At 45.8% G+C, this 27,856-nt stretch overlaps 1 protein-coding gene across 1 annotated transcript in view; it reads left to right on the plus strand.

Moving 5' to 3' along the window:
• Nucleotides 1–27,856, plus strand: part of LOC106561580 (mitochondrial inner membrane protease subunit 2) — a 257,221-nt gene that overhangs the window by 218,657 nt on the left and 10,708 nt on the right. The window contains 1 exon segment of the mRNA XM_045688754.1: nt 1,199–1,301. Coding sequence (XP_045544710.1) covers nt 1,199–1,301 — 103 coding nt within the window.

Below are 27,856 nucleotides of genomic sequence, written 5' to 3' on the forward strand. Positions count from 1 at the left end.
TAGAGATGCAACAGAAGGACAACAAATTGTCAGACAGGGCACTTCCTGTATGGAATCTTCTCAGGTTTTGCCCTGCCATATGAGTTCTGTTATACTCACAGACACCATTCAAACAGTTTTAGAAACTTTAGAGTGTTTTCTATCCAAATCTATGAATTATATGCATATTCTAGTTTCTGGGCAGGAGTAGTAACCAGATTAAATCGGGTAAGGTTTTTATCCGGCCGTGAAAATACTGCCCCCTATCCCAAATAAGTTAAGTAACTGTAAGGGGTCAGACTTGACCCCATCGACCATGACGGCCTGAGTTCTATCTTTAAGATAGTCATAAAACCATCGGCAGGCATCAGTGCCCAGTCCTATAGATGACAGCTTACTCAAAAGGATAGCATGGTCTACAGTGTCAAAAGCTTTTGACAAATCTACAAACAACGATGTCCTTCCCTGGGTCAACAACTTCCAACTTCCTTTGTTGGCTCTCTGTTCACCATAGACGCCTCAAACAACTTTCTAAAGACTGTAGACATCTAGTGGAAGCCCTAGGAAGTGCAAAATGAACCCTAACTCACTGTGTGTCAGAAAGGCAGGGACTGAAAAACTACAGGCACCAGATTTTCACTTCCTGGTTGTATTTTTCTCAGGTTTTTGCCTGCCATATGAGTTCTGTTATACTCACAGACACGATTCAAACAGTTTTAGAAACTTCAGAGTGTTTTCTATCCAAATCTACTAATAATATGCATATTCTAGTTTCTGGGCCAGAGTAGTAACCTGTTTAAATTGGGTACGTTTTTCATCCAGCCGTGAAAATACTGCCCCCTAGCCCAGACAGGTTAATTTTAGCTGTATTTCTGGTTTTTGTGACGCCTCTCCTTGCTTGGAAAATGGCTGTGTGGTTTTTCTTGTCTAGGTGCTGTCCTAACATAATCTAATGCTATGCTTTCGCCGTAAAGCCTTTTAGAAATCGGACACAATGGTTGGATTAACGAGAAGATTATCTTTAAAATGGTGTATAATACTTGTATGTGTGAGAAATTTGAATTATGAGATTTTTGTTGTTTTGAATTTGGCGCTCTGCTATTTCACTGGCTGTTGGCGAGGTGGGACGCTACCATCCCACATACCTCAGAGAGGATAACTGTCTAATGTGTTGATCCAAATGTGTTGATCCAAACCTCCGCCCTCCCTCTCTCTCCAGGACGCTTGGCTATAAGAACCGCTATCTGAGAGTCCCTGATGGCCACTTTTGGATCCAGGGGGACCATCAAGGCCACAGTCTGGACAGCAACAGCTTTGGACCGGTAAGCCACTTCTCTGCTTAAACTCCCTATTGTACACTGCTCTGCTCAAAGTTCTCCACTACACAATGGGAATGGCCCATGCCAAAGCCTTATATTAGAATATAAAAGCCTTATATTGGAATACGAAAGCCATAAATTAGAATATAAAAGCCTTATATTAGAATATAAAAGCCTTATATTAGAATATAAAAGCCTTATATACACTGAGTGTACAAAACATTAAGAACACCTGCTCTTTCCATGACATAGATTGACCAGGTGAATCCAGGTGGAAAATGATGATCCCTTATTGATGTCACTTGTCAATTCAATCTGTGTACATGAAGGGGAGACAGGTTAAAGAAGGATTTCTAAGCCTTGAGACAAGTGAGACATGGATTGTGTATGTGTGCCATTCAGAGGGTGAATGGGCAAGACAAAACATGTATGTGCCTTTGAACAGGGTATGTTTTTCACGATCAATAGTTTCCCCTGTGTATCAAGAATGGTCCACCACCCAAAGGCCATCCAGTCAACTTGACACAACTATGAGAAAAATTGGAGTCAACATGGGCCAGCATCCCTGTGGAACACTTTCGACACCTTGTAGAGTCCATGCCCTGACGAACTGAGGTACAACTCAATATTAGGAAGGCGCTCTTAATGTTTTGTAAACTCAGTGTTATATTTGGATTTAAATATAAGGCTCTGGGCGATGCCATTGAAAAGTTAAGCACAGCTTGTCTGAGTCGTGATGTGTGTCCAGCAGCTCCACATTGGAACTTCAACAATGGGCCTAAATAGCCCCTGGGAGTATTTAATGAGGAAAAGGAAAATAATTTAATAGCCATGCATTGGCGAACAAACCTAGGTTCCAAATGTGTAATTTGTGTTCTGCTCATTAGGACAAGTTGTTCCCTCAGAGGGAAGAAACTCCGAACAGTTTCTCCACACGGTAGACAGGCAGGTAGTTGGCACCAGTGGTGGAAAAAGTAACCAATTGTCATAATTGAGTAAAAGTATTTCAGGAGCTGTTATTGGATGGAAGAAGGAAGCAGCATAGCAGAGCAGAGGCTAGGGAATGATCTATCTGTGGCGTTCCAATCCTTTAAAGGAACTACTTTGTACTTGACATTTAACTGGGTCCATCAAACCCAGCTGCTGGTTTTTGGGGAATCACCAGGTGAAGTTGGTTTTGGATGGTTCTATGTCAGTACTGTGTCTGTAGCTGGATCACAGCTTTTAAGTATTTGGTTAGAGTGAAGTTTTGTGGAGGATTTTGTGGATTACCTTATTGTGACCAGTTTATTTACCGGCCTTGAACAGAATATTAAAAGTGAAACTGTTTCCTTTACTCATTTTATCCTATAGTATATCTAAATGCAGTGACACATAGGCCTAACACTGGAAGTACGTACCCTCTTGTGGTTTCTTTTGTAGGCCTGTACGGTGTAGTATGCATGCAAATATGAACAATATTTCTGCATGCGTATTAGGCCTACTTACGTATCACCTCAATATAAAATGCATTGGTCTTACTGACATTGTGTCGTTTGTTTGTATTGTTTTCCTGAACACTGTAGAGACCATCTCTCAGATATGCTGGTCACAACAGCTAAGAATTGAAATAGCTGCTGTCCTCATCTTTACTCATACTTAATCTCTCTTTGCACTGTTCATGTTTTTTCTAGCAGGACCGAGATGTATACCATATTCAAGTACATGCTGTACTCCACATAATGCTATAGGATCTGTTCCTAAAATGTATTTAAAAGAAAAAAGCTTTGAGCTTCCTTGACCTGTGAATAGTAGAATGTATAACAATACATTTCTAGTGCTTGTCCGGATTTACATTTCACAAAAAGTGTATTACACCGATGTGAAATGTTATTTGTTTCTAAAATATCTGGATATTGGTTATATGAAAGTTAGTCCATTTTGCAGTAGAGGAACAACCAAAGAGAAAGAAATGTTCAATTTTTCTATTGTGCTGACATCATTTTAAATGGGTCTACTGGGCACGGAACCTTTTTGCTAGGAAGTGAATAAACACGCTTCTCAGTAAAGCACTTACCTGCCTGCTACCTCTCTCTCTCTCTCTTGCTCTTTCTCTCGTTCTCTCACTTTCGCTCTCTCACTTTCACTTTCTCTTTTTTCTCTATCTCTCTTTTCTCTCTCTCTCGCTCTCTTTCTCTTTTCTCTCTTCTCTCTCTCTTTTGTTACGCTCTCTCTCTCTTTTGTTATTTCTACTCGACTATGACCCAATAGGCTCTCTGGGCTTCCTGAAGAGCCAGGTGCAGTATAAAGTGCCGTGTGACATGTAGTTACTGAGTGAGCTGTCAGGTCAGATAGACCTTAACAAATATCTCAGTAATACCTTTTGTCTAAATCAGATGATGTATTTATTGTAGCTTGAAATATGCTGAATGCCTGAAACTGCGTTCAACGGTTGCTTTGTCTACGGGTTTACGGAGGCCAAACAACAAAAATAAATGTTGCTTTATCGTATTGTGGTGCTTTGATATCTTATTATTTTTCAGGTCACTGAAAAATGTCCCATTTCTCAGCGGCATAGGGGCGTGTGGTAATTGAATTGCGTTATGTTTGTTGATATTTATCAATTAAATCTAAATGGCAAACCTATTTGTTGTCCAGATAAAGTCAATAAATGTCACAGTGTGTAACGCCCTGGCCATAGAGGGGTTTTTTGTTCTTTATTTTGGTTAGGCCATGGTGTTACATTGGGTGGGCATTCTATGCTCATTTTCTATGTTGTCTGTTTCATTGATTTTGGCCGTGTGGCTTCCAATCAGGCACAGCTGTTGTTGGTTGTTGCTGATTGGGAGTCACACATAAGTGCCTGTTTTTCCGTTGGGGTTTTGTGGGTAATTGTTTCTGTTTAGTACCTGACAGGACTGTTTGGCTGTCGGTTTTCTTGTTTTGTGTAGTGTAGTGTTCTTTAGTAAATTAAACTTAACCTCTTACATCTAGACGTTCCGCTAGCGGAACACCTGCTCCAATATTCAATGATAGGCGTGGCGCGAATTACAAATTCCTCAAAAATACAAAAAATTCAATTTTTCAAACATATGACTATTTCACAGCATTTTAAAGACAAGACTCTCCTTTATCTAACCACACTGTCCGATTTCAAAAAGGCTTTACAGCGAAAGCAAAACATTAGATTGTCAGCAGAGTACCAAGCCAGAAATAATCAGACACCCATTTTTCAAGCTAGCATATAATGTCACATAAACCCAAACCACAGCTAAATGCAGCACTAACCTTTGATGATCTTCATCAGATGACAACCCTAGGACATTATGTTATACAATACATGCATGTTTTGTTCAATCAAGTTCATATTTATATAAAAAAATAGCTTTTTACATTAGCATGTGACGTTCAGAACTAGCATACCCCCCGCAAACTTCCGGGGAATTTGCTAACAATTTACTAAATTACTCACGATAAACCTTCACAAAAAGCATAACAATTATTTTAAGAATTATAGATACAGAACTCCTCTATGCACTCGATATGTCCGATTTTAAAATAGCTTTTTGGTGAAAGCACATTTTGCAATATTCTAAGTACATAGCCCAGCCATCACGGGCTAGCTATTTAGACACCCGGCAAGTTTAGCCTTCACCAAAATCAGATTTACTATTATAAAAGTTTGATTACCTTTTGTTGTCTTCGTCAGAATGCACTCCCAGGACTGCTACTTCAATAACAAATGTTGGTTTGGTCCAAAATAATCCATCGTTATATCCGAATAGCGGTGTTTTGTTCGTGCGTCCCAGACACTATCCGAAATGGTAAATCGGGGTCGTGCGCATGGCGCAATTCGTGACAAAACATTTCTAAATATTCCATTACCGTACTTCGAAGCATGTCAACCGCTGTTTAAAATCAATTTTTATGCAATTTATCTCGTAAAAAAGCGATAATATTCCGACCGGGAATCTCCTTTTCGGCAAACAGAGGAAAAATCACAAAGACGGGGGCGGCCAGGGCATGCGCCTAAGCCCACAGTCCCTTGATTGGCCACTTGAGAAAGGCGATAATGTGTTTCAGCCTGGGGCTGGGATGACGACATTCAGGTTTTTCCCGGGCTCTGAGCGCCCATGGAAGACGTAGGAAGTGTCACGTTAGAGCAGAGATCCTTTGTAAAAGATAGAGATGGCAAAGAAGTTCAAGAAATGGTCAGACAGGCCACTTCCTGTAAAGGAATCTCTCAGGTTTTGACCTGCCATTTGAGTTCTGTTATACTCACAGACACCATTCAAACAGTTTTAGAAACTTTGGAGTGTTTTCTATCCAAAGCCAATAATTATATGCATATTCTAGTTACTGGGCAGGAGTAGTAACCAGATTAAATCGGGTACGTTTTTTATCCAGCCGTGAAAATACTGCCCCCTAGCCATAACAGGTTAAATGATGAACACTATCTCCGCTGTGTATTGGTCCACTTTCTCAGACGATGACTTCTCTGTTTCGTCTGACGACGAAGACAGCCGTTACAGAATTACCCACCAAAAACGGAGCAAGCAGCGGAGGAAGGAGAAGCACCAGGAGAGGGGAGATATGGACTCGTGGACATGGGAGGAGATATTGGACGGTAAAGGACCATGGGCTCAAGCTGGGGAGTATCGCCGCCCGCAGTGGGAGATCGAGGATGCGAGAGCGGAGAGGCGCTGGTATGAGGCAAGGGAGCGTGACAGGCAGGAGAGGCAGCCCCCAAACATTTTTTGGGGGGGGCACACGGGGAGTGTGGTGGAACCAGGAAGGAATTCTGGGCCAACTCCCCGTGCTTACGGCAGGCAGCGCGGTACTGGTAAGGCACCGTGTTATGCTGTGAAGCGCACGGTGTCTCCAGTGCGCGTGCATAGCCCGGTGCGCTATAGGCCAGCCCCCTGCAAGTGCCATGCGAGTGCAGGCATCAAGCCAGGACGGATTGTGCCAGCTCAGCGCGTCTGGTCTCCAGTGCGCCTTTTCGGTCCAGGTTATCGTGCACTGGCTCTGCGCACTGTGTCTCCAGGGCGCTGGGAGGGTCTAGTTTGCCCAATGCCTGCGCTCCGCCCGTGCCGGGCCAAAGTGGGCATTCAGCCTGGAGTGTGGGTAAATAACCTACGTACCAGAACTCCAGTGCTCCCCCACAGCCCGGTTTATCCTGTGCCTCCTCCTCGGACCAGGCCTCCAGTGGGTCTCCCCATCCTGGTTAAGCCTGTGCCTCCTCCACGGACCAGGCCTCCAGTGGGTCTCCCCATCCTGGTCTCTCTGTGCCGCCTCCATGGACCAGGCCGCCAGTGGGTCTGCCCATCCTGGTCTCTCCTGTGCCGCCTCCACGGACCAGGCCTCCAGTGGGTCTCCCCATCCTGGTCTCTCCTGTGCCGCCTCCACGGACCAGGCCTCCAGTGGGTCTCCCCATCCTGGTCTCTCCTGTGCCGCCTCCATGGACCAGGCCTCCAGTGGGTCTCCCCAGCCTGGTGAGTCCAGTGCCTGCGCCCAGAGCCAGGCCTCCTTCATGTCTCCCCAGTCTCGTGAATCCTGGGCCAGAGCCGCCAGAGCCGCCCGCCAGTCCGGAGCCGCCAGGGCCGCCCGCCTGTCCGGAGCAGCCAGAGCCGCCCGCCTGTCCGGAGCCGCCATCGCCGCCCGCCAGCCGGGCGCAGCCATCGCCGCCCGCCAGCCGGGCGCAGCCATCGCCGCCCGCCAGCCGGGCGCAACCAGGATCGCCCGCCGGCCGGGCGCAGCCATAGCCGCCGGCCGGGCGCAGTCATCGCCGCCCGCCGGCCGGGCGCAGTCAGGGTCGCCTGCCAGACGGGCGCAACCAGAATCGCCCGCCAGCCGGGCGCAACCAAGGTCGCCCACCAGTCCTCCGGTGCGGCCAGGGGCGCTACCTAAGTGGGCAACGCCGAGGGTGGAGCAGAGGCCACGTCCCGTACCTGAGCCGCCGACGTAAGAAGGCCCACCCGGACCCTCCCCTTCAGAGTCAGGTTTTGCGGCCGGAGGCCGCACCTTGGGGGGGGGGTACTGTAACGCCCTGGCCATAGAGAGGTTTTTTTTATTTTGGTTAGGCCAGGGTGTTACATTGGGTGGGCATTCTATGCTCATTTTCTATGTTGTCTGTTTCATTGATTTTGGCCGTGTGGCTTCCAATCAGGCACAGCTGTTGTTGGTTGTTGCTGATTGGGAGTCACACATAAGTGCCTGTTTTTCCGTTGGGGTTTTGTGGGTAATTGTTTCTGTTTAGTGCCTGACAGGACTGTTTGGCTGTCGGTTTTCTTGTTTTGTGTTGTGTAGTGTTCTTTAGTAAATTAAACTTAAATGATGAACACTAACTCCGCTGCGTATTGGTCCACTTTCTCAGACGATGACTTCTCTGTTTCATCTGACGACGAAGACAGCCGTTACACAGTGACTATCACACACCCAACTACAGCAATTAGCGAAGGAGTATTGTACCAAATCCATTCCTATATGACAACCTTTAGTAGCTCGTTTTGCCACTCCCAGTCCCTACACTAAGACTTCTGAGGAAGAAGGGAGAGGTGTTGGTATTCTGGAGTCTTTTATCACAGGCCCCTGATGTCTACAAGGCCTTGGCACTTATTTCTCCGGTGTGAGGGAACAGTGGAACAGTTAGTTTAGCTTTCTAGGCCACCTCACCTCACCTCCGCAGCCTTGAAATGTCATTTGAGAATTGTATTGTGTATTTATGAAAGTCTTGGCATCTGTCTACAGTCTGTTGTGTGTGTTGAAACCTAAAAAATGCACAGTCTAAAACACATTGCTTTTGTCTTTCTTTATCATTATCCCATGGTGGCTGATTAATAATTTATTCCGGATAATTCCTGATCCCTGCCATGTCAAACAGTAAGTCCTAAAGGACCGTGCATCACAGGAAATGGACCTAAAACCACACCATGAGCACCTGCCACACCACAAACAAGATGACACTGACAGACATGGCAGATCTGCTTCTAGCTCCTAAGCAACTTTGTAGTATTTTTTTTTTGTGTGTGTGTGTTATTTCTTACATTATTAGCCCAGAACATTTTTTGTGTTATTACATACAGCAAGAAATAACTTTTGTATATAAGAGCGACGGTAACTCACCAGAATTACGACCAGGAATACAACTTTCCTTTGTTCGTACACCTCCGGTTATAGTCACAGCTGTGTATATTCCCCCTCAAGCCGATACCACGATGGCCCTCAAGGAACTACACTGGACTGTGTTCAAACTGGAAACCGCATATCCTGAGGCCGCATTTACTGTAGCTGGGGATTTTAACAAAGCAAATTTGAGGAAAATGCTACCGACGTTCCAATCAACACATTGACTGTAGTACTCGCGCTGCTAAAACGCTGGACCACTGCTACTCCCGCTTCCGGGATGCCTACAAGGCTCTTCCCTGCCCTCCCTACGGCAAATCAGATCACAACTCCATTTTGCTCCTCCATTCCTATGGGCAAAAACTCAAACAGGAAGTACCCGTGCTAAGATCTATTCAATGCTGGTCTGAACAATCGGAATCCATGCTTCAAGATTGTTTTGATCACGCAGACTGGGATATGTTCCAGGTAGCCTCTTAGAATGACATTGACATATACACGGACACGGTGACTGAGTTCATCTGGAAGTGTATAGGGGATTTGTTCCAACTGTGGCTATTAAAACCTACCCAAACCGTGGATAGATGGCAGCATTCGCAGAAAACTGAAAGCGTGAACCACCGCATTTAACTATGGCAAGGTGACTGGGTTTATGGTTGAATACAAACATTGGAGGTAATCCCTCCAATAGGCAATCAAACAAGCAAAACATCAGTACAGAGACAAAGTGGAGTTGCAATTCAACGGCTCAGACTCAAGACGTATGTGGCAGGGTCTACAGACAATCCCGGATTACAAAGGGAAAACCAGCCATGTTGCGGACACTGACATCTTGCTCCCGGACAAGCTAAACACATTTTTTGCCTGCTTTGAGGATAACACAGTGGCACCGACACGGCCCGCTCCCAAGGACTGTGGGTTCTCGTTCTTCGTGGCCGACGTGAGTAAGACTTTTAAGAGTGTTAACCCTCGCAAGGCTGTCAGCCCAGATGGCATCCCTAGCCGCGTCCTCAGAGCATGCACAGACCAGCTGGCTGGAGTGTTTACGGACATATTCAATCTCACCCTACCTCAGTCTGCTGTCCCCACTTGCTTCAAGATGTCCACCATTGTTCCTGTACTCAAAAAAGCAAAGGTAACTAACTTAATGACTATAGCCCCATAGCACTCACTTTTGTCATCATGAAGTGCTTTGAAAGGCTAACTAAGGGTCATATCACCTCTACCTTACCTGACACCCTAGACCCATTTCAATTTGCATACCGCCCCAATAGATCCACAGACGATGCAATCACCATCGCACTGCACACTGCCCTATCCCATCTGGACAAGAGGATTACCTATGTAATAATGCTGTTCATTGACTATAGCTCAGCATTCAACACCATAGTACCCTTCAAGCTCATCATTAACCTTGGGGCCCTCAACGTCAACAAAACGAAGGAGCTGATCGTGGACTTCAGGAAACAGCAGAAGGAGCAGACCCCATCCACATCGACGGGACCGCAGTGGAGAATGTGAAAAGCTTCAAGTTCCTCGGTGTACACATCACTGACAATCTGAAATGGTCCACCCACACAGACAGTGTGGTGAAAAAGGCACAACAGCGACTGCCTGCCCTCCAGGACACCTACAGCACCAGATGTCATAGGTAGGCCAAAAAGATCATCAAGGATATCAACCACCCGAGCCAGGGCCTGTTCACCCTTCTACCATCCAGAAGGTGATGTCAGCACAGGTGCATCAAAGCTTGGAACGAGAGACTGAAAAACAGCTTCTATCTCAAGGCCATCAGACTGTTAAATTACCACCAGGTTACTCAACCCTGCACCTTGGAGGCTGCTGCGCTATATACATAGACATGGAATCACTGGTCACTTTAATAATGAAACACTAGTAACTTTAATAATGTTTACATACTTCTTTACTCATTTTACATGTATATGCTGTATTCTATTTTACTGTATTTTAGTCAATGCCACGCCCGCATTGCTCATCCTAATATTTATATATTTCTTAATTCCATTCTTTTACTTTTAGATTTCAAATCAAATCAAGTCAAATTTTATTTGTCACATGCGCCGAATACAAGTGTAGACCTTACAGTGAAGTGCTTACTTACAAGCCCTTAACCAACAATGCAGTTTTAAGATAATACCTAAAAAAAGTAAGAGATAAGAATAACAAATAATTAAAGAGCAGCAGTAAATAACAATAGCGGGGATATATACAGGGGGTATCGGTACAGAGTCAATGTGTCAATGTGCGGGGGGCACCGGTGTCAAGGTAATTGAGGTAATTATGTACATGTAGGAGTTATTAAAGTGACTATGCATAGATAATAACAGAGAGTAGCAGCAGTCTGGGGGGGTGCAAATAGTCTGGGTAGCCATTTGATTAGCTGTTCAGGAGTCTTATGGCTTGGTGGTAGAAGCTGTTTAGAAACCTCTTGGACCTAGACTTGGTGTTCCGGTACCGCTTGCCGTGCGGTAGCAGAGAGAACAGTCTATGACTAGGGTGGCTGGAGTCTTTGACAATTTTTAGGGCCTTCCTCTGACACCGTCTGGTATAGAGGTCCTGGATGGCAGGAAGCTTGGCCCCAGTGATGTACTGGGCCATGCGCACTACCCTCCGTAGTACCTTGCGGTCGGAGGCCGAGCAGGTGCCATACCAGGCAGTGATGCAACCCGTCAGGATGCTCTTGATGGTGGAGCTGCAAAACCTTTTGAGAATCTGAGGACCCATGCCAAATCTTTTCAGTCTCCTGAGGGGGAATAGGTTTTGTTGTGCCCTCTTCACAACTGTCTTGGTGTGCTTGGACTATGTTAGTTTGTTGGTGATGTGGACACAAAGGAACTTGAAGCTCTCAACCTGCTCCACTACAGCCCTGTCGATGAGAATGGGGACGTGCTCGGTCCCCATTTTCCTGTAGTCCACAATCATCTCCTTTGTCTTGATCACGTTGAGGGAGAGGTTGTTGTCCTGGCACCACACAGTCAGGCCTCTGACCTCCTCCCTATAGTCTGTCTCATCATTGTCGGTGATCAGGCCTACCACTGCTGTGTCATCAGCAAACTTAATGATGGTGCTGGAGTCGTGCCTGGTAGTGCAGTCATGAGTGAACAAGGAGTACAGGAGGGGACTGAGCACGCACCCCTGAGGGGCCCCCGTGTTGAGGATCAGCATGGCGGATGTGTTGTTACCTACCCTTACCACCTGGGGCGGCCCATCAGGAAGTCCAGGATCCAGTTGCAGAGGGAGGTGCTTATTGATGAGCTTTGAGGGCACTGTGGTGTTGAACGCTGAGCTGTGAACAATGAATAACATTCTCACATAGGTGTTCCTTTTGTCTAGGTGGGAAAGGGCAGTGTGGTGCAATAGAGATTGCATCATCTGTGGATATGTTGGTGCAGTATGCAAATTGAAGTGGGTCTAGGGTTTCTGGGATAATGGTGTTGTGAGCCATGACCAGCCTTTCAGAGCATTTCATGGCTACAGATGTGAGTGCTACGGGTCGGTAGTCATTTATACAGGTTATCTTAGTGTTCTTGGGCACAGGGACTATGGTGGTCTGCTTGAAACATATTGTTATTACAGACTCAGACAGGGAGAGGTTGAAAATGTCAGTGAAGACACTTGCCAGTTGGTCAGCACATGCTCGCATTACACGTCCTGGTAATCGGTGAGGCCCTGCAGCCTTGTGAATGTTGACCTGTTTAAAGGTCTAACTCACATCGGCTGTGGAGAGCGTGATCACACAGTCGTCTGAAACAGCTGATGCTCTCATGCATGTTTCAGTGTTACTTGCCTCGAAGCAAGCATAGAAGTTATTTAGCTCGTCTGGTAGGCTCGTGTCACTGGTCAGCTCTCGGCTGTGCTTCCCTTTGTAGTCTGTAATAGTTTGCAAGCCCTGCCACATCAGACGAGCATCGGAGCTGGTGTAGTATGATTCGATCTTAGTCCTGTATTGACACTTTCCTGTTTGATGGTTCGTCCGAAGGCATAGCGTGATTTCTTTTAGTTTCCGGGTTGGAGTCCAGCTTGAAAGCGGAAGCTCTACCCTTTAGCTCAGTGTGAATGTTGCTGTACACCATGGCTTCTGGTTGGGATATGTATGTACAGTCACTGTGGGGACAACGTCCTCGATGCACTTATTGATAAAGCCAGTGACTGATCCCGGAACATATTCCATTCTGTGCTAGCAAAACAGTCCTGTAGTTTAGCATCTGCTTCATTTGACCACTTTTTTATAGACCGAGTCACTGGTGCTTCCTACTTAAATTTTTGCTTGTTAGCAGGAATTAGGAGGATAGAATTGTGGTCAGATTTGCCAAATGGAGGGCGAGGGAGAGCTTTAAAACGCTGATAGAAATTAGGTAAATGTCACGACTTCCACCGAAGTCGGTCCCTCTCCTTGTTCGGGCGGCGTTCGGCGGTCGACGTCGCCGGCCTTCTAGCCATCGCCGATCCACTTTTCATTTTACTTTTGTTTTGTCTTTGTCTTACACACCTGGTTTCAATCCCCCAATTACTTGTTCATTATTTAACCCTCTAATCCCCCATGTTTGTTTGTTTGAGTAATTGTTTGTTGTATTGCGGTCCGTATTTGTGGCCATGTATTTATGCGACATGTATTGTATTAATTTTGAGTAAAATGACTTTCATTACTCATATCTGCTGTCCTGCACCTGACTCATCTCACCAGCTACACACAGACGCTTTACAGAATTACTCACCACTGAATGGAGTCAGCAGGAGCAGACGCCCTCCCTGTGGCGTTAGAGGAGCGCATCCAGCAGCACGCGACCATGTTGCAACGTCTGGGCACCGCCATGGATCGCGTTGGGAGAGAGGAGGAGGTCGTCCAGGACCTCCACCAGCCCCACTACAGCAGGCCCCACTGTCCACCCCTCCTTCACCCGGTCCCAGCGGGATTCGGCTCGCGCTCCTACTCCAGCTGGAGCTCTACCTAGCGATTGTCCACCCGGCTCCCTCGGGACGTGAGAGCGTGTCCGCCCTCGTCTCCTGCCTCTCAGGCAAAGCCCTGGAGTGGGCCAACGCCGTATGGAGTGAAGGAGACGCGGCGGACCATTACGCAGAGTTCACCAGCCGCTTTCGGGCAGTTTTTGACCACACGCCTGAGGGTCGAGCGCCGGGTGAACGTCTGTTCCACCTGAGGGAGGGGATGAGGAGCGCGCAGGATTTCGCTTTTGGACTTCCACGCTGGCGGCCAGGGTCCGGAACGACAGGGCCCTGATCAATCATTACCGGTGCAGTCTGCGCGAGGACGTTCGTCGGGAGTTGGCTTGCCAAGACACCACCCTCACTTTGGACCAGCTGGTGGATCTGTCCATCCGGCTGGACAACCTGCTGGCTGCCAGCGGACGTCCGGATCGGGGCCTGTCAGTTCCATCCCCCAGCACCTCCGCTCCGACGCCCATGGAGCTGGGAGGTGCTGCGCTTATGGCGACTGGAGGAGGGGCCATTCCCTGCCACAGAGGGCATACTGCTGGTCGGTGCTGGGGAGGTTCCTCAGGGAGTTGAGGCAGCAGGCAGGGCACTATCGTGTTATCCCAGGTGAGTCGGCACCAGGCTCACCCAGAGACCCCTGTTGCTCACATGTATGTATTTATTATTAAATTTGAGTTTTCCCCGCATTCCGAGCATAAGGCGCTCGTAGATTCAGGCGCAGCTGGGAATTCTATTGACCGTTCATTTGTTCCTGTGGAAATTCCCTTCCCTGTGCATGCCCTAGATAGTCGACCATTAGGGTCTGGGCTGATTAGGGAGGCCACTACTCCACTAAGCATGGTTACGCAGGAGGATCACAAGGAGAGAATCAGTCTCTTCCTTATTGATTCTCCTGCGTTTCCCATGGTGCTGGGCTTACCCTGGTTGGCCTGTCATGACCCCACTTTTTCGTGGCAATAGAGGGCTCTCAAGGGGTGGTCACCAGAGTGCTCAGGGAGGTGTGTAGGAGTTTCCATCGGTGCGACTACGGTGGAAAGTCCAGACCAGGTCTCCACCGTGCGCATCCCCTCAGAATATGCCGAATTGGCTCTCGCCTTCTGTAAGAAGAAGGCAACTCAATTACCACCCCATTGACGGGGGGATTGTGCGATAAATCTCCTGGTAGACACAACAATTCCCAGGAGTCACGTGTATCCTCTGTCACAGGAGGAGATGGCGGCTATGGAAACATATGTCTCCGAATCCCTGGGGCAGGGATACATTCGGCCCTCCACTTCAACTGCCTCCTCGAGTTTCTGTTTTGTGAAGAAGAAGGATGGAGGTCTGTATTGACTATCGGGGTATCAATCAGATCACAGTGAGGTACAGCTACCCGCTGCCTCTTATCGCCAGTGCGATCGAGTCAATGAATGGGGTTCACTTCTTCACAAAATTGGATCTCAGGAGTGCTTACAACCCGGTGCGTATACGGGAGGGGGACAAGTGGAAGACGGCATTTAGTACCACTTCAGGGCACTATGAGTACCTCGTCATGCCGTACGGGTTGATGAATGCTCCATCAGTCTTCCAGGCCTTTGTTGACAAGATTTTCCGGGACCTGCACGGGCAGGGTGTAGTGGTGTATATCGACGACATTCTGATATACTCCGCTACATGCGCCGAGCATGTGTCCCTGGTGCGCAGAGTGCTTGGTCGACTGTTGGAGCATGACCTGTACGTCAAGGCTGAGAAATGTCTGTTCTTCCAACAGTCCGTCTCCTTCCTAGGGTACCGCATTTCCACTTCAGGGGTGGAGATGGAGAGTGACGTTCAGCCGTGCGCAATTGGCCGACTCCCACCACGGTAAAGGAAGTGCAGCGGTTTCTAGGGTGTGCCAACTACTAACGGAGGTTTATCCGGGGTTTTGGTAAGGTAGAGGCTCCCATTACTTCACTGCTGAAGGGGGGACCGGTGCGACTGCAGTGGTCGGCTGAGGCGGACAGGGCTTTTCGTCACCTGAAGGCTCTGTTTACCTCAGCTCCCGTGCTGGCCCATCTGGATCCCTCTTTGGCATTCATAGTGGAGGTGGACGTGTCCAAGGCTGGGATAGGAGCCGTGCTCTCTCAGCGCTCGGGCACGCAACCAAAGCTCTGCCCCTGGGCTTTCTTTTCGAAGAAGCTCAGCCCAACGGAGCGAAAATATGATGTGGGAGACCGGGAGCTGTTGGCTGTTGTCAAGGCTTTGAAGGCGTGGAGACATTGGCTTGAGGGGGCTAAACACCCTTTCCTAATCTGGACTGACCACCGCAATCTGGAGTACATCCGGGCGGCGAGGAGACTGAACCCTCGCCAGGCAAGGTGGGCTATGTTCTTTACCCGTTTTGTTTTCACTCTGTCCTACAGACCAGGTTCCCAGAATGCTAAGGCAGACGACTGTTCCGGATGTATGACACAGAGGAGCGGTCCATGGACCACACTCCCATACTTCCAGCCTCTTGCCTGGTGGCACCGGTGGTGTGGGAGCTGGACGCGGACATTGAGCGGGCGTTACGCACAGAGCCCACTCCCCCCAGTGTCCAGCTGGGCGCCTGTACGTTCTGCGACCGTTTGATCTATTGGGCCCACACGTCACCCTCCTCTGGTCATCCTGACATCGGTCGGACGGTGCGTTGCCTTAGTGGGAAGTACTGGTGGTCCACCTTGGCCAAGGACGTGAGGGTTTATGTTTCCTCCGGTTCGGTGTGCGCCCAGTGCAAGTCTCCCAGGCACCTGCCCAGAGGGAAGTTACAACCCCTACCCGTTCCACAATGGCCTTGGTCGCACCTGTCGGTGGACCTCTTGACGGATCTTTCTCCCTCGCAGGGCAACACCACGATCCTGGTCTTTGTGGATTGGTTTTGTAAGTCCTGCCGTCTCCTCCTTTTTCCCGGTCTCTTTACGGCCCTACAGACTGCGGAGGCCCTGTTCATTCATGTCTTCCGGCACTATAGGGTGCCTGAGGACATAGTCTCTGATCGGGGTCCCCAGTTCACGTCCAGGGTCTGGAGAGCGTTCATGGAACATCTGGGGGTCTTGGTCAGCCTCACCTCAGGTTTTCACCCCGAGAGTAACGTGCAGGTGGAGAGAGTAAACCAGGATGTGGGCAGGTTTCTGCAGTCATATAGCCAGGACAGGCCGGGGGAGTGGGCGGTGTTCATCCCCTGGGCAGAGATGGCCAAAAACTCACTCTGCCACTCCTCCACTAACCTCTTTCCCTTCCAGTGCGTACTGGGGAATCAGCCGGTTCTGGCACCTTGGCATCATAGCCAGATCGAAGCTCCTGTGGTGGACGAATGGTATAAGCGCTCGGAGGAGACCTGGGACGCCACACATGTGCACCTGCAACGGGCCGTGAGGCAGCAGAAGGCGAGCGCCGACCGCCACCGCAGTGAGGCCCCGGTGGCGGTCGGAGTGGGAGGGGTACATTCCGGAGGAGAGATGCTGGGTGCCGGTGGAGGACGTCTTGGACCCTTCGTTGCTGCGGGAGTTCCACCGTCTCCATCCGGATCACCCTGCACCTCGTTCTCTGGGTCGTCCCCGAGGTCGGCGTCAGCACGCTGCTGGAGCCGCACGTCAAGGGGGGGTACCTGTCCTGCGCCTGACTCATCTCACCAGCTACACACAGACGCTTTACAATAAAACTGATTTAAGTTTCCCTGTATTAAAGACTCTGGCCACTAGGAGTGCCGACTCTGGAGGAGCGTTTTCCTGTTTGCTTATAGCGGAATACAGCTCATTGAGTACGGGTTAGTGCCTGTGTCGGTCTGTGGTGGTATGTAGAAAGCTATGAAAAATCTAGATGAAAACTCTCTAGGTAGATATTTAGGTGTACAGCGTATCATGAGATACTCTACCTCAGGCGAGCAAAACCTAGACTTCCTCAGATATCGTGCACCAGCTATTGTTTACATAAACTCAGCAAAAAAAGAAACGTCCTCTCACTGTCAACTTCGTTAATTTTCAGCAAACTTAACATGTGTAAATATTTGTATGAACATAACAAGATTCAACAACTGAGACATAAACTGAACAAGTTCCACAGACATGTGACTAACAGAAATGTAATGTGTCCCTGAGCAAAGGGGGGGTCAAAGTAACAGTGGCCACCAGCTGCATTAAGTACTGCAGTGCATCTCCTCCTCATGGACTGCACCAGATTTGCCAGTTCCTTCTGTGAGATGTTACCCCACTCTTCCACCAAGGCACCTGCAAGTTCCCGGACATTTCTGGGGGGAATGGCCCTAGCCCTCACCTTCCGATCCAACAGGTCCCAGACATGCTCAATGGGATTGAGATCCGGGCTCTTCGCTGGCCATGGCAGAACACTGACATTCCTGTCTTTCAGGAAATCACGCACAGAACGAGCAGGGTGGCTGGTGGCATTGTCATGCTGGAGGGTCATGTCAGGATGAGCCTGCAGGAAGGGTACCACATGAGGGAGGAGGACGTCTTCCCTGTAACACACAGCGTTGAGATTGCCTATAATGACAACAAGCTCAGTCCGATGATGCTCTGACACACCGCCCCAGACCATGACGGACCCTCCACCTCCAAATCGATCCCGCTCCAGAGTACAGGCCTCGGTGTAACGCTCATTCTTTTGACGATAAATGCTTATCCGACCATCCCCCCTGGTGAGACAAACTGCGACTCGTCAGTGAAGAGCACTTTTTGACAGTCCTATCTGGTCCAGTGACGGTGGGTTTGTACCCATAGGCGACATTGTTGCCGGTGATATCTGGTGAGGACCTGCCTTACAACAGGCCTACAAGCCCTCAGTCCAGCTTCTCTCAGCCTATTGTGGACAATCTGAGCACTGATGGAGGGATTGTGCGTTTCTGGTGTAACTTGGGTAGTTGTTGTTGCCATCCTGTACCTGTCTCGCAGGTGTGATGTTCGGATGTTCCGATCCGGTGCAGGTGTTGTTACACGTTGTCATGACGTTGTCCTCTTTGGGTACAGCGAGCACCATCCCCCTCTCCCTCTCTATACCCCCTTCACCGGGCTCTGTAAGAGAGGTCGTAAATTCCTATGAGGAGACCCTCTCTGAGGTATTTGGACATAAATATGTATTATTTCGAACAAAAACAACATTTCTTGTGGAAGTAGCAGTCCTGGGAGTGCATTCTGATGAAGATCAGCAAAGGTAAGAGAATATTTCTAATACTAATTCTGAGTTTAGGTGGCGGGTGACTGTATAGCTCGCTGTGATGGCTGAGCTATGTACTCACAATATTGAAAAATGTGCTTTCTCCGTAAAGCTATTTTAAAATCTGACAAAGTGGTTGCATCCAGGAGGAGTCTATCTATAACTCTATAAATAATTGATATGTATTTTGTCAATGTTTATGATGAGTATTTTTGTAAATTGATGTGCACATTCACCGGGAGTTTTGGTGGGAATACATTTTCTGAACATCACGCGCCAATGTAAAATGCTGTTTTTGGATATAAATATGAACTTTATCAAACAAAACATACATGTATTGTGTAACATAATGTCCTAGGAGTGTCATCTGATGAAGATCATCAAAGGTTAGTGCTTCATTTAGCTGTGTTTTGGGTTTTATTGACACATGTCCTTGCTTGGAAAATGGCTGTGTGATTATTTTTGTCTATGTACTCTCCTAACATAATCTAATGTTTTGCTTTTGCTGTAAAGCCTTTTTGAAATCAGACAATGTGGTTACATCAAGGAGAAGTGTATCTTTAAAATGGTGTAAAATAGTTGTATGTTTGAGAAAATTGAATTATGACATTTTGTTGTTTTTGAATTTGCCTCCCTGATATTTCACTGGCTGTGTCCTGCAGGTGGGACGCTAGCGTCCCACGTAGCCCATAGAAGATAACTAAATCAGAGGACCACACATGAGCACAGTTATGGTCTGGCGTCATGGGACAGGCCCTTTTCTCCTCTTCCAAATAAAACCCCCACCTAGGTTTTCTATCACTAGACCAGCTTACCTCGATAACGAGAGGGCCAAGGTTTGAGAGAAGACCAGCTTACCTCGATAACGAGAAGGCCAAGGATTGCAGACCATGCATTTCTCTGGCTGAACTTTTAACCATACTACGTGGTTAAACTCTTAGACTATCGATACCGACAGAATAAGAACAAGTCTTTGATATTAATTACTAGTCTGCAGCTAGGAATTCGGTATCATTGAACGCGAAGACCGACAACCGCCGAAACAGCTATTCTATAACGACATGAATGAATGTTACTCTGAACTATCCATTCTAACCACGACAGTGAGAGAGAGAGGGGGCGGACAGACTCTCCAACAGAAACAAACTTTTCAACAGAGATCCCAATGACACACTGAGCGTAAATATATATATTGATTGCAATTGTTCCCGAATGAGTGAGCGTTCATGTGCAAAGGATTAGCATTTCAATTGTTATAATATTCAACTCTGTAGTGTCTCCTCAGTTGACCCCCCCACTCCCCTTTTGTCTAACAAGCCGCCATGCCGGTTTAGCCCACTAGGGCACATTCTCCTATAATTTCCTTGTAAACATATCTACTGTTTGTTATGCATTTCTGTGAATTACTTAGTTAGTAAATAAATGATTTTTAAGACAATTGATGTATGGATGACTCATAGTGAAGACTGGGTTGGTGCAGATAACCAACAATTTACGATGTTTGGAATGAGACTAACGTGAAGTAAATAATAATTCATTAATTCGAAGACTAATTGATCAGATATTAAAATATCTGAAAGTTAAATTAGGAAAATTATAACTTTGTAATCTGAATATTTTCCTTGGTGCCCCGACTTCCTAGTTAATTATAGTTACATGATTAATCAGTTTAATCGCGTAATAGTAATTACAGAGAGTTATTTGATAAATAGGTCTTCAGTTTTAATGATGCCAAAGACACGTCAACGTGGTCTGCCACTGCGAGGATGATCAGCTGTCCGTCCTGTCTCCCTGTAGCACTGTCTTAGGCGTCTCACAGTACGGACATTGCAATTTACTGCCCTGGCCATATCTGCAGTCCTCATGCCAGCTTGCAGCATGCCTAAGGTACATTCACGCAGATGAGCAGGGACGCTGGGCATCTTTATTTTGTTGTTTTAGTAGTCAGTCGAAACCTTTTACAATGAAGATCTGTGAAGTTATTAGGATTTTTACAAATTATCTTTGAAAGACAGGGTCCTGAAAAAGGGACGTTTCTTTTTTTCTGAGTTTATATGCATGGGCCCCTGCCCCGTGTCATACCAGAGGCTGCTGTTCTGTCCTGCTGATGGAGTTTATAATCCGCCAGCTGTATGTTCTTAATGTCATCGTTCAGCCACAACTCGGTGAAACACAAGATATTAGTTTTCAATGTACCGTTGGTAGCATATATAGTTGATGTTGGGAGTTTACATACACCTTAGCCAAATACATTTCAACTCAGTTTTTCACAATTCCTGACATTTAATCCTAGTAAGAATTCCCTGTCATAGGTCAGTTAGGATCACCACTTTATTTTAGGAATGTGAAATGTCAGAATAATAGTAGAGAGAATGATTTATTTCATTTTTTATTTCTTTCATTACATTCCCAGTGGGTCAGAAGTTTACATACACTCAATTAGTATTTGGTAGCATTGCCTTTAAATTGTCTAAAGACAAGACTCTCTTTTATCTAACCACACTGTCCGATTTCAAAAAGGCTTTACAACGAAAGCAAAACATTAGATTATGTCAGCAGAGTACCCAGCCAGAAATAAAAAGACACCCATTTTTCAAGCTAGCATATAATGTCACAAAAAACAAAACCACAGCTAAATGCAGCACTAACCTTTGATGATCTTCATCAGATGACAACCCTAGGACATTGTTATACAATACATGCATGTTTTGTTGAATCAAGTTCATATTTATATCAAAAACCAGCTTTTTACATTAGCATGTGATGTTCAGAACTAGCATTCCCACCGAACACTTCCGGTAAATGTACTAAATTACTCACGATAAACGTTCACAAAAAAACATAATTATTTTAAGAATTATAGATACAGAACTCCTTTGTGCAATCGAGGTGTCCGATTTTAAAATAGCTTTTCAGTGAAAGCACATTTTGCAATATTCTGAGTACATAGCCCAGCATCACGGGCTAGCTATTTAGACACCCAGCAAGTTTAGCCTTCACCAAAGTCAGATTTACTATTAGAAAAGTTTGATTACCTTTGGTGTTCTTCGTCAGAATGCACTCCCAGGACTGCTACTTCAATAACAAATGTTGGTTTGGTTCAAAATAATCCATTGTTATATCCAAATAGCGGCGTTTTGTTCGTGCGTTCAAGACACTATCCGAAGTGTAAATAAGGGTCATGCGCATGACGCATTTCGTGACAAAGAAATTCTAAATATTCCATTACCGTACTTCAAAGCATGTCAACCGCTGTTTAAAATCAATTTTTATGCCATTTTTCTCGTAAAAAAGCGATAATATTCCGACCGGGAGCGGTGGTTTTCGTTCAAAGATAAAACATGGAGTCCACTCATGCACGAGCCTGAGTCTCACAGTACTGTGACCAGCCACTATCCAAACGCGCTACTTTTTTTTCAGCCAGAGCCTGCAAAGCCACGATTCAGCTTTTTGCCGCCTTCTGAGAGCCCATGGGAGCCGTAGGAACTGTCACATAACAGCAGAGATCCCCTGTAATGGATAGAGATAATCAAGAAGGCCAAGAAATTGTCAGACAGGGCACATCCTGCATGGAATCTTCTCAGGTTTTGGCCTGCCAAATGACTTCTGTTATACTCACAGACACCATTCAAACAGTTTTAGAAACTTTGGAGTGTTTTCTATCCAAAGCTAATAATTATATGCATATTCTAGTTTCTGGGCAGGAGTAATAATCAGATTAAATCGGGTACGTTTTTTATCCGGCCGTGAAAATACTGCCCCCTAGCCATAACAGGCTAACTTGGGTCAAACGTTTCGGGTAGCCTTCCACAAGCTTCCCACAATAAGTTGGGTGAATTTTTTTTCCCATTCCACCTGACAGAGCTGATGTAACTGAGTCAGGTTTGTAGGCCTCCTTGCTCGCACACACTTTTTTCAGTTCTGTCCACACATTTTCCATAGGATTGAGATCAGGGCTTTGTGATGGCCACTCCAATACCTTGACTTTGTTGTCCTTAAGCCATTTTGCCACAATTTTGGAAGTATGCTTTGGGTCATTGTCCATTTGGAAGACCTATTTGCGACCAAGCTTTAACTTCCTGACTGATGTCTTGAGATGTTGCTTAAATATATCCATGTAATTTTCCTCCCTCATGTCATGATGCCATCTATTTTGTGAAGTGCACCAGTCTCTCCTGCAACAAAGCCCCCCCCCCCCCCCCCTCAACATGATGCTGCCACACCCGTGCTTCACAGTTGGGATGGTGTTCTTCGGCTTGCAAGCCTCCCCCTTTTTCCTCCTAACATAAAGATGGTCATTATGGCCAAACATTTCTATTTTTGTTTCATCAGACCAGAGGACATTTCTCCAAAAAGTATGATCTTTGTCCCGACGTGCAGTTGCAAACCGTAGTCTGACTTTTTTATGACGATTTTAGAGCACTGGCTTCTTCCTTTCTGAGTGGCCTTTCAGGTTATGTCAATATAGGACTCGTTTTACTGTGGATACAGATACTTTTGTACCTGTTTCCTCCAGCATCTTCACAAGGTCCTTTGCTGTTGTTCTGGGATTGATTTGCACTTTTGCACCAAAGTATGTTCATCTCTAGGAGACAGAACGCGTCTCCTTCCTGAGCGGTATGACGGCTGCGTGGTCCCATGATGTTTATACTTGCGTACTATTGTTTGTACAGATGAACATGGTACCTTCAGGCATTTGGAAATTGCTCCCAAGGATAAACCAGACTTGTGGAGGTCTACAATTTTTTTCTGATGTCTTGGCTGATTTCTTTTGATTTTCCCATGATGTCAAGCGAAGAGGCACTGAGTTTGCAGGTAGGCCTCGAAATACATCCACAGGTACACCTCCAATTAACTCAAATTATGTCAATTAGCCTATCAGAAGCTTCTAAAGCCATGACATCATTTTCTGGAATTTTACAAGCTGTTTAAAGGCACAGTCACCTTGGTGTATGTAAACTTCTGACCCACTGGAATAGTGATACAGTGAATTATAAGTGAAATAATCTGTCTGTAAACAATTGTTGGAAAATTGATTTGTGTCATGCACAAAGTAGATGTCCTAACTGACTTTCCAAAACTATAGTTTGAAAAACAAGAATTTTGTGGAGTGGTATGTAAACTTTCGACTTCAACTGTACATGCTTTCAGTTTGTTCCATTTATTTTCCCGCGATTTAACATTAGCTAGCAGGATGGAAGGCAAAGTCAGATGAGCCTGATCCTCACAAGGCACCCTGAACTCTTTCCATGAAACCTCCGTTTTCTTTCCAGCGAACCACGGGGATCTGGGCCTGGTCGGGTGTCTGTAGTATATCCCTCACGTCCAACTCATTGAAGAAGAACTCCCCGTCCAATTATGTGCATATAGTTGTGAATTGTTAGATACTACTGCACTGTTGGATCTAGGAACATAAGCATTTCACTACACCCGCAATTACATCTGCTAAATATGTGTTGTGACCAATAAAATTGGATTTGAAACACATAGCACACACTCACTTTAGTGCAGTGATTCAGTATTGGAAGGTTAGTTGTCCATTATGGCCTCTCAGTTTGACCCAGTGGCCTGGACTAGCGTCATTCTGTACTGTATTGCTCAGGGGTCTTTCCTGGGATTTGGCTCCTTGCAATACAGGACCAATATATGATTCTGTCCTCACCCTCTATACCATTGTTTATTGGCTTGATTTAGCACGGCCTGCTTTAATGCAGTAAGCTGACACCCAGCAATAACTCATGCAGGTGGTCCAGTGCTTGCCCTCTGTGGTGTTTTTACTGTAATAGAGGCACAATCAACAGCAGAATCAACAGCCTCTGCAACACTGTTCTTTTTGAGAAGGTGTTAACCATGGAAGTTGTTAACCCATGTTCACAGTTAGCCATTGTTATGTAAATGACAGCTGAAAAGTACCATTGTCCAGGGCCTATGCTCCAAGTCAGAGCAGGTCCACTGAGGCCACAGCCCAGTGATACACTGGGGACAGGCTGTGAAGGTGGAAACACAAAAATCTAAGCCTTTTGGGTAAAACACTGGGGTAATGCCTCGATGGAAATGTACCATAAGTGGACTACTTTTAACCATGGGTCATAGGGCTCTTTAGTGCCATTTGGGACACCTCTCCTCTGTGGAATATAATACTTTCTGCTGGCTCCTGTGAGAATGACACTGATCCCCAGGCCAGAGCTCAACTCTAAAGCTCCACTTGCTCAACGTGCTGCTGCTGCACGAGAGATGGCTTGATGTGGAATGTATTAGGGGAATATTGAAGGAAGGTTCTGTAATGTACAGCATCTCATGGAGTGACACTGTTCTGGTTGTTCTGTCTGGTACTACAATATCTGGAAATCTTGACCATATTTATAGATATATTTTTGGTGCCGAAACCCCAGCAATGAACCACGGACCAAAGTAATTTTTAAAGGAATATGATATTATATTTAATATGAATTATTTCCACTCATTGTATCCTACAGCTCATCAGTCAGGAAGAAGTGTAGTTCAATGGCGCACGTGCATAAAGATGGCAGAATTCAGATATGACATCATTGTTTTAGCACAATCCACTGAGTTTTTAAACTACAGCGGTTTTGGTGGTTCAAACATTTTCACAATTAGCCATGGCCAGAGGCCTATGTGGTGCTGTCATCACCCCCCAGGACATGTATTACCACGGGAGCCAATCAGAAAGGCCTTCTTCTCATCTGCGTCTGAAATAACACCCTATTCCCTATATAGTACACTACTTTTGGCCCAGTGCAGTCAAAATTCAGTTTTTCCTGTGTTTTGTACCATATTGTACAATTGTACAACAAATGATGAAACAAACACTGTAAAAGTGTGAAAACATTTGATCAGTGTCATTTCCTGATAGTTGCTGGTTGAAAATACAATCTACACAGGACCTTCTAATCAGCAAGTTTGCATGGGCTGGAGTTTCAGCTTGCCTGGTGACATCACCAGTTGGAATTGGTTAATAGACCAATAACAAAGCGAGTTTCAAACCTCTCTGCCAATAACAGGTAGTTTTACATTTTCACCCTCCCCACCAGTATCACGTTTAAGGTAAGACCCAGATGCAGACTGTGTCGAAGTAACAATTTTATTACAACAACACGGGCAAAGGTACAGGACGGCAGGTAGGCTCAGGGTCAGGTCAGGCAGAGGTCGGTAATCCAGAGTAGTGGGGCAAAAGTACAGGACGGCAGGCAGGCTCAGGACAGGCAGAAAAACAGGAACTTAGATAAGACAGGAGCAAGGGGGAATACACTGGTAGGTTCTACGAACAAAACGAACTGGCAACAGACAAACAGAAAACACAGGTATAAATACACAGGGGATAATAGGGAAGATGGGCGACACCTGAAGGGGGTGGAGACAAGGACAAAGACAGGTGAAAAAACTATTATCGTAACATATTTATTTGTTACCCAGGAATGATTTGGTATTCATATTAAACAGCGGCATTGGGCCTTTAATAATATTACATTGTATTGTATATTTTGAAATCTGGCTGCAGACCACAGGGGACTCCATGGACCCCACTTTGAGAAGTCCTGATCTAGCCTACATTAGCGAAGATCAGATGTTATAGCCCACTCCATTAGTGGTTCATGTAAATATACTAACTCCCTTTCATCTTTGGTTCTAGCTATTCAATTTGAGCACCTGCCCTACAAAAGGTTTGTGCACGACCTGTGCCAGGGTCCATAGGGCGTTGGTCAAAAGTAGTGTACTATCTAGGGAATAGGGTGGCATTTCTTACTCACTGAACAAGCCCTGAGGCATGAGCCAAGCTCAGCCTTACGTTCAAGATTAACTGAATAATTATTGTGTTTCTCATTTCTAGGCAAAATAACAGGCCTTTTGTAAGATAACAGGCATCATTAGTAGCAGTTGACATTTGCCCGTGTGTTTTGTAAACCTTGTGCTAACTGCTTAATTGACAGAGACATGATTATGTGGGAAAAGAATAACAAACCAAATATTTTGTAGTCGGTCCAACATCATTTGTTGGTTTTAATTAGCTTAACTGTTCACATATTTTTTTTCTTCATAAAATCAAATAACAACAGGTATTCAGCCCTTGAATTGCGTTCCCATGCAAAACTAGACAGATAGCTAACAACTAAGTCTTCAATAAAACTCCCAAGGCGTGACTTTTCTTGAATTAATATATTGAAAACGTTTATGTTGGGAAACTGCAAAATACAGAAAGTAATATACTTTAGTATTCAATTCAAATCGAAATACTGTAGCTGTACATTATACATTTCAAGTTGAAGTTGCATGAAAATACAAAGCACGTGCCAAGGTACCATGCATCTGGCATGACGCCAAACCATGTAGCTAATTGTTACTCATATGGTAATTGGCTAACTCCTTTCATTACTCTAATAATGTACAACCATCTCTGTAGAACAACAAAGCATATTACACTAGAAACAGTAACAAAACTACAGTATTGAATATTTTACAATTCATTTGCATGACGCACGAGCAAAGTAAGACAGCTGACGGCATACATGAAAGGCAAGGCAATTTGTGTGAGTAAATGCAACCAACCAACATTGATATGTAAGCAACTCTATCAATATCAAGATTATTATCACTAGCTAAATGCTTGACTCGAACTTACAAACAAATATTTTCCGAGGCTGAAGCTGACAAGAAATAACTACACTGAAAGACCTGCACCGTAGCGTTGTTTTTAGCTGCATCTATGCGTGCAGAACGAATTCTCTACTTCCTGTTTGCGTACAGTCTTTCTAAGTACCAGAAAGCTCCACTAGGGGGCGAATAACACCATGGAACACAATGAAAATCCACCTTAACCATTGTAATAAAATTATCTGTTACCTTCTAACAGGATGGCAGCACACTCCCCGCCTGGTATAATGAAATTGTGCCACTATGAAATAAAACATGTCATAAGAAACAAATAATGTCCTTTTTATTCTTATCTTTTGTCTCAAGGATGCTTCAGAAAGAAGAACAACAATCTCTGAGATTGGTCTTAGAAACACCTTATCAGCTCCTTGCTTGACAATGTTTAGTTTTACTTTCCTAACCTTTTTGTCAGTACTGGTAAAGGTTTTGACCACAAGCCCGACTGGCCAGTCATTTCTGTGCGCCTGACTGTCTTTCAATAAGACAACATCTCCCACTTTTACATTTGGCTTTTCTGCTGTCCATTTTCTGCGTCTCTGCAGCGTTGTCAGGTACTCCTGTCTCCACCTTTTCCAAAAGGTGTCAGCGAGACACTGGACTTGCTTCCACTGTTTTCCATGAAGGTCGTTCATGCTGAAGTATCCAGA

The sequence above is a fragment of the Salmo salar genome, chromosome 10 (genome assembly GCF_965601325.2).
Source record: "Salmo salar chromosome 10, fSalSal1, whole genome shotgun sequence".
In the NCBI taxonomy this organism is placed as follows: Eukaryota; Metazoa; Chordata; class Actinopteri; order Salmoniformes; family Salmonidae; genus Salmo; species Salmo salar.